Below are 8220 nucleotides of genomic sequence, written 5' to 3'. Positions count from 1 at the left end.
TGTAATGATTTTTTCTTTCCCCAAAGTCATATAGGAATGAATAGAATTCATCATTAGCGGGCAACACTAAGTGGACAACAGTTTATCGGAGTTTCTGAGCCCAAAGGGAACCTTAAGAAGGAGAGCTCTTCTTACATTTAGTCATCTTTTCATCCTTCATCAGGTGAATGAGAGATCATCTACCAGAAGGTAATGGTCCCTGACCAGAAGAGGGGTGGTTGCATGGAAGCAAGATGAAAGCCTCAGCGAAGGTCTGGGTCCAGTTTCAGGAGGGGCTGTTTTAGAGAAAGGTCTGTCTGCTGGACTAGAGACAGATACTCCATTCAGAGAACATTAACAATATTGCAAGTCCTGAAATAACCCCCCTATCCCGCTGGGTTTCCCCAGGCCATTTCCCACCATTTGGGGTGTGTTTTGCTTGAGCATGGGCATGTGCAACAGGCCACGCTGTGAGTGTATGAAAGGCTAAAAGTCAGAGTGAGAGAATCAAGAATCAAAACAATGACTAATGATTTCTAACCTTAAGCAGAGCAGATGCAGTGCTCACCAGAAATGTGTCTCTATTTAAATGCTTCACTTCACACACCACACAATAAAGAAAGGAAGAAAGAAAGAAAAAAACAACGATTTTTTTGGAAAAATGTTTTATTTAAATGTTTTATTTTAAATCTTTTACGACAATAAAATATTGCATCAATATAAACCCCTCGACTAAAACTGTTCACATCAAACATTACAGCGAATTGTTTTCTTTTTGACACCCGACTCATCTTTGAGTTTTCTTTTAAACATAATGCAGAATTTATTGAAAATAAATAATTGCTGGCAACTGCAATAGGCAATTTGAATAAAATAGTTGAAAAAGCAACTCTTAATGAAAATAGTGTTTATTATACATCAGTCACTAAATGAATAAACTAAATGATCTTTCTTTAAATTAATCACTTCAAAAACGTTTAATATACAAAACTGTACAGTTATAAAGTCGGCAGAAATATTTGGGTTAACTCAGGTTTGAACCAGAGCGCTTAACTGCGAAGAAAAAAAAAAATTCAAACCAAAAAACCCTAACAGTTGTAAAACACGAACTCAGTGAGGGAAAACAAAACAAACAAAAAAATTCCAGAACGAAAACCCATCTACCAACAGAATGCAGAGGCTTCACAAAAAAGAAAATGGGTCCGGGATTTGAATTAACACATGTTCTTCAACCTGCAGCTGAAGGAGACACAGTGCGGTGAACCAGAGGCCTGGAAGCCCATACTAGCGCATTCTCCACAAGGAGTCCTGGGCTTTTTGGTCTTTAGGTAGTTTGAGGCTTTGTCTGCCAAAGCTGCACCTGAAGGCCAGGCCAGGCAGGCAGCCTAGGCATGCGGAGCCCCCAGCCAGGTCCCGCGGACTGTGTCTGGGTGTTGGGTGCTTGGCCGGCCCTGCACATGTGTGCTCATTAAGAATGAGGTGCCCTGTGGACCTGGCGTGTAGACAGGAGAGCTAGCAATAAAGCCAGAACAACTGTATATTTTTTGGATTTCTACACAGCCTAGAGAGATTTTATGTAGTTTTTGTTTTTGTAAATAGTAATAGGATACACGCATCTATCTACTCACACATTTCCACGCGCAGTCATGCACACACAGATTAAAAAACAGAAACAAACAAACAAACAAACAAACAAAAACCCAGAAACCGAGCCGCCAGGGCGCTCGCTATCTAGCTTAATCATCGCTGTGGGCTTCTACCAGCTGTGCTTGTCTGGGACGCGGAGACAGCTTCCCGTGAAACCACTCTGAGACAGCGGTATGTATACACCGGAGAGGAGGTGGTACGAAGCTAGACCAGAATCCGTATGACCTTTGCCAATCATTTCCTTGTCGTTCTGCACGGAGCAGAGAGCACCTGTCCACCACCCCACTTGCCATCCCTCCCCATGGCTTCTCACTTGGAGAGCAGGTAGTGAACTGAAGGTGAACTGAATTGGGAGGCACTCAGTGAGTCTGTCGTCGCCAGCGTCTCGGGATAGTCGTCTCCAGCGAAAGCAAATATATGTGAATACAAAGTCCTTCGCCTACAAAGGCCAAGGTGGAGTCGCGCTAGTGGTCCTGGTGAGGCATGGGGCCCTTAGGGAGTTCTGAGTGAAGGCATTCCGGACTTCAGTAGGTGCGGAGGTCTCTTAGCACCGCAGGCTGATCTCTTTTGCCGGGTGCCACAGCCAAATCCTTTTATGGCACCCGGATCTGCGCTGTAGAAGCCTGCGAGGGCTCCACAGATCCGAGAGGGAGGGCAGAAAGCTTCAACATCGCCTCTCCTACTTCGCTGTGGTTTGCAAACCCAGTAGGCTTGCCTATTCTGCCTATCCCAGGCATTGTGCCCTCCGAAAAATTACATCTATATCTCCAATACCATCATCAACAACTCTCTCCATTGTACCTCTTCTCTCCATGCAGATTTAGGATAGGGGGTGGATGGACGGGTGGACATCTCTTCCCCTCCTCCTTCCAGTCCCCCTGCCTTTTTTAAGCAATTAGAAAACCATCAGCTCAATGAAGGAATAATAATAATAGCAACAATAATGTGGAGTGGCCGATTAGATACAAATTATCTCACAAATATTGTGTACAGCTTGTAGTAAAACACCGCAGACATTTAGAAACGCTATAGAAGTTTTTAAAAATGCAAAACTAGTCTATTGTAAAACAGATTTCACCTGAAATACAGCTGCTATAACCAAGGCGCTGAAAGGTTATTCAGAGGCACACATCTGTTTTCCCACCCCCCCTTCCCCATCCCTACCCCACCCCCACGTTACCCCACTCCTTGTTCATTAAAGAGAGGAGCAACCAAACAAACCTTACTCAAAGTAAACAATATGTTTTGATCAGCAGAAAAGGTTGGAGGAAACAGTCGCCCTGGCGGCAGGGTATGTGAGGTCCCCTCCTGAACTGCTTAACACTACTGTATATCAGCCTTGAGAAGCTGGAATGCGTGTGTGAGTGTGTTTCCTTTCTTAGTATAAGTTAGAATCCCCTATTGAAAAAAAAAAAGGAAGAAAAAAGATGAGAGACTGAAGAGCCCTATCTTTATATCTAGCTATTGCTATCTCTCTAGATAGCAATAATAAAGCTGAAGTGAAAGGAAGAGAGTGGGAGAGAAAGAGAAATGCGCGCTGCTCCCAGTGCGGTCGGCCGCTTCCTTGCTTCCTGCAGTCAGAGATCGTGGCAGGACGTGTCTGTTTTCACCGTGTGTGAATAAACCTCATGTGGCTGCTGATCCCCTGGTGGAGTCATTCTTTTCTCTTTCTGTCTTCGATTACAGAACCAGACACGCACCACTTCTTTCTCCAACTGGAGGCTGTCTGCCAGCGAGGAAATCTCCTGCGCGGCAGGCTTGGGACACTTGAGGAAATGCGTTTCCAGTACGCCCTTGACACTCACCTCGATGGAGGTTCGCTTCTTGCGCTTGCGGCCCTGAGCAGCGATTTTGTCAATGCTGGTCGGGCTCCCAGTGGACGAATCAGCCTCCTCCAGCCACTTGTTCAGCAGCGGCTTCAGCTTGCACATGTTCTTGAAGCTCAGCTGCAAGGCCTCGAACCTGCAGATAGTGGTCTGTGAGAAAACGTTGCCGTACAGTGTGCCTAGCGCCAGCCCCACGTCGGCCTGCGTGAAGCCCAATTTGATTCTTCTTTGTTTGAACTGTTTGGCGAACTGTTCTAACTCATCCGAGGTTGGTGTCTCCTCGTCCGAGTGGTCCTGGCAGTGGTGCGAGCCTAGATCGCTGTGGTCTGGGGGATCCCGGAGCACCGGGTGTAGGCTCTGTGCGGAGGCGGAGGCCGGCGGTGGAGTGAGCCCTCCGTGCTCCAGCATGCCGCTCACAGTGAAGCCCGACTGGGAGTACACGTTAAGGGGTTGGCCGCTTGACGTGATGGACGGGTTCGGAGCCGGATTAGCCCCCCAGGCATTCGGATGGTTAGTGTGCGGAGAGTGGTGGGCGACGTGCGGTGAGCGGTGATGGATGATCGCACCCAGCTGTAGGTCTTCGCGTCCGGGCTTCACGTCCTGCTGGTCCAGAGGGTTGGCGGCCAGTGTGGAAGACCATGGGCCTCCATCGCCCAGACTGGTCACCCAATGATGCCCAAGAGGATGCCCATTGCTAGGAACTCCCTGCAAGTAATCACTTTGGACAAGTTTCTGAGGGTTTCGGAAAGGACTCCCCTGCTGCATCCCCGCAGAGTCCGCGTGGACTAGGGAGCTAGAACTGAGAATGCTGTAGGGATTCGAGGCAGCTGTGGCCATGGTCGGTGAGGATCCCCTACTAGTTATAATGTGGCAAAGGGAGTAGCTTCAGCCTTTGACATCTATGGTTGGGGGGGAGCCAAAGCCGCAAGAGCGAGTTACCGGCACATGTGGTGACCAATTGCAGCACATCTCGGCCTGGCCAGCCACTGGCTTGGCCAATGGCCGCACGGGAGGCTGGGCTAACTTTCCAAATTAGGCTGGCGAAGCTTTAGAGTTTCAGTGAGATCTGAGCAGGAAGTAAATCAATCTTTGGGCTCCATTGGTTGCCTGGCGCTGAGTGGCAGCAGCTCATTTGATTAACCCTTTCCCCCTCCCTCCCACCTCGGACTTCATGGACATTTGTAGGAGAGGGGGAAGTATCAAAGGGGAGTGTGTTTGTGCGTGTTTGGGGGGTTGGGGGAGATGGATAGGGGGTGAAGTAGAAAACTGGTTTTAGAATTCCTTTTGTATTATTTAGATTAATAGAAATCGTGAGAAAAATATTATATATATATACATATATAGTAAAATAGTATATATATGTAAATATTAGTATTTATATATATACTAAGAAAGCAATATAACCAGGTGAAATGTCATATAGATTTTAATAGATTGTTTTTTTTTTTTTTAATCAAATTCATTTAACATCCTGGGTTAGTTGTGTGCAGGGGACTGCAAACCAAAATCTTCCTACAAACTTTGAGCAAAGGGAATTAAGAACTACTTTGACTTGTTTTATTTATTTCATTTTATCATTTATGAGAAACTTGATACCAAGTTCAGAAAGCATCTAAGAAAGAGATGCCCAGCTTCTTCTGAAAATTTTGATTTAAGGCATGAAGAACTGGAAGATTTTGGGAAAATCTAATGTGATAAAAGTAAAATCTAATGTGATACTGGCAAAATTCATTTATTTTGAGGTTGGTCAATTGGATGACTTGCTTTTTATTACTACTCCATGTCAGCTCCCAACAGGGATCCCACAACTTCTTTCAGAGGCATTGCTTGCTGAAATGGGCAGCCATCCCTCACACTCACCTCAAACACTCATGGGACCAACTCTCATTAGGTACATAGGGAAATGTTCTTGACTAAGGCACCTGATGTTCCCTAGTAAAATTGTTGTTAACAGGCACTGCTCCCCCTCCCACTCCCGCTCCCAAACAAGCTGAAGTAAATAGGAATCCTTTAGTGTACCCTGAAAATTCAGAGAGAGAGAGACAGAGAGACAGAGAGAGAGAGAGAGAGAGAGAGAGAGAGAGAGAGAGAGAGAGAGGAGTGATAGCAGGCTGTATGGCATTAAGTACCACTCCCCCAACACACATCCCTATCAGCTTGAAAGTGCTTTCAGCTTGGGAGGACAGGACTGTTTTCACATTTTGGTTAGAGGAAAAAACTACAAGAAAGACTTGTACTCCTATGCATTTTATAAGTTAGGGGAAGGCAAGTCCCACTACTCCACAGCCTTGCTCAAAGGCGTTGCTTGTAAGCTGAATGCAAAGATTTTAGATTTGCTCTAGCTGAGAAAAGGCAACACGGGATACCCAGCTGGATTTCTGAATTAAAAAAAAATGACCTTCCATTGCATAATTTTGAAGGTAACCTAGCTGCATAATTATATTTGAACTTACAGAAGACAGCATCAGAATTCCTTTATTGGTTTGAAATTCCATTAAATATATTGCAAGAGCTACTAGGTTTAGCTTGATTTAAATTTGCATACATTTTCATATATTTAGCAGAAATAAAAGGAGGCTTGCAGCTACCAGAAAGTCATTAAGGCATTAGTGTCTCTAAGAAGACAGATCTGAAGAAAATGCAAGAAAATGAGAAAAAAAATAAAAACAAGGTGAGCTATTCTGCCATTACTTTATATAGATAAACAGCATCTATTTCCTGTGAAATGAGTAATTTCTTATGAGAGCAGATAGCAACAGGAGTTTATATTGGTAAATGTAAATTGTGTCTATTAAGCAGGAAAACCTGGGGTCTGGTTGAGATCTATTTCTTTCTTTCTCTCTCTTTAAAAAAAAAGGATAACCACTTAGCAGTTATTGGTAGAGATGATAATTTGCCATCTTCTCCCCCTCTTCCTTCTCACTGAAATTGTGGTTTCCTTCACTGGTGTCCTGTTGTAAACGTTTATCTGCTTTTAATCTAGAAATTTATTTTTCCTTTCCCTCTCTTCCTCTGCCCCCCCCTCTTCTCTTCTCTTCTCTTCTCTTCTCTTCTCTTCTCTTCTCTTCTCTTCTCTTCTCTTCTCTTCTCTTCTCTCTTCTTTTCTCTTCTCCTCCTCTCTTCTCTTCAATAACCTCTTTTCTTTACTACCAACTAACTGTGTGTATCTTCCTTTGTAAGAATACAATCTCATTTGTACCTGAACTTTTGCTTCCTGAAGAAAAAAAGTACTTGTTAAAATCAAACAAAAATAAAAGTTTTCAGGTAATCTGTTAGGCTGTCTGTTTAAGGATCCATTGACTACTTTACGTTATGTCAGTTTAGAGGTCAGAGGGAAGCGCAACGAAAAAAACCATACAAGAAAAAGATAATGATCATTGCCATGTTGTTGTAATGGTGGGTTCCCCCACCCCCACCATCACAGCTGCATTTGGGTGAAGACTTACTAATCTTAGTCTGGTCATTCAGGGGGTTAAGGTAATTATCAATTTAGAAGGCTTTTGCATGGACAAAAAAGGGGTTCCCTTTCCAATTCCGACTTGCGTGAATTCTTATAATCAACCTTGCTCTAGCCCTTGCCCTCTACTCTGGGCAACCAATTTTTCCAGGCAAGCAAAAGGGGTTCAGACCATGCCCAGAGGCTGGGGAGGGGGCTGCTGTCACGGGAGAGGTAACTGTGCCCGGTGATAGGTTTCTCACACTTTTGTGCTGCGGTCTTTTAATGTAAGAATGGCTTCTGACAGGAGCAAAAACCAACATAGTCATCTTCCTTTTTTCTTTCTTTACCTTGTCATTTTTTTCTTCTTTCCCTTCTTCCCTCCCTCCCTCCCTCCTTCCTTCCTTCCTTCCTTCCTTCCTTCCTTCCTTCCTTCCTTCCTTCGTTGTTAAAAATTAGTTCCCATGAATATGGATACTGCCTAATTCAGGTGCAGTCCCATCCTCTAGAAGCTGTGATAGAATTTTCTCTTGCATGTAAGATGTTTTGTTTTCTAAGGGAAATATCTGCATATAGTAAAATCTTCTTGCTGCTCTGACTAATCTACGGGAGAGGTTTTCTTCGCCCTCTCCTGTCAGTCTAACTTCCCAAGTGTAACAGATGCCGCTCTCAAGCGCTCCTTTCTGTGGCTTCTCTTTATTCGGCCTTGCATATTTCTCCCCATGATCTGGGTTTCCATAGAGAGAGGAATAAAAGGGGGGACCGTGGTCACAAATCCCCTGCCCCATGCAAAATAAAAGAGCCTCATTCAATAGACGACCCTGTCTGGACATGGGAGAGAAATAAGTACATGTGAAGCTACTGTTGCAAACAGCTGGTAACTTATTTTTCATAGATTTATTTTACCTTAAACTCAAAGTTACCACTGGTAACCTGGTCTCTTGGGTGGTTGGGCTAAATACACAGCTTGGAATTCTTTTCATCCTGATCTTGTCCATTAACAGGTCCTCAGATCTAATTTACCCCACTCCCTCTATGGCTATGGTTTGAAAATAATAATAGTTGCCCCAACCCTAGCAGGTTGGGATAGCTAAAACTCATCTTGGAGAGGAACCCAAGTTAGAAGTGGAGGAATTGTAATTTTATCGAGTCCACACACCTGCCTCCAGCAAGGTAGAACAGGTTTCAACCTCTTGCTAGAGCAGCACACAGCACAACCTTCATTCCTTCTTAGGTTACCTTCATAACCAAATTTGCCACTCCACCATACCAATCACTTTGCTTGTTTTCTAAGAGGGAAATTTCATTAATTGCTGAAAACATGTCAGATTG

General features: G+C 44.3%; 1 protein-coding gene across 1 annotated transcript; it reads right to left on the bottom strand.

Annotated features, from left to right (window-relative positions):
- Positions 1 to 560: 560 nt before the first annotated feature.
- POU3F4 (POU class 3 homeobox 4) lies at positions 561 to 4300 on the bottom strand. Its single transcript, XM_027053758.2, has one exon. The coding sequence runs from the start codon at positions 4287 to 4289 to the stop codon at positions 3204 to 3206; it is 1086 nt and encodes a 361-aa protein (XP_026909559.1). The 5' UTR covers positions 4290 to 4300; the 3' UTR covers positions 561 to 3203.
- Between the last annotated feature and the right edge of the window lie 3920 nt (positions 4301 to 8220).

This window comes from Acinonyx jubatus, chromosome X (assembly GCF_027475565.1).
Source record: "Acinonyx jubatus isolate Ajub_Pintada_27869175 chromosome X, VMU_Ajub_asm_v1.0, whole genome shotgun sequence".
Taxonomy (NCBI): domain Eukaryota; kingdom Metazoa; phylum Chordata; class Mammalia; order Carnivora; family Felidae; genus Acinonyx; species Acinonyx jubatus.
This window is presented reverse-complemented; position numbering and strand designations above follow the sequence as displayed.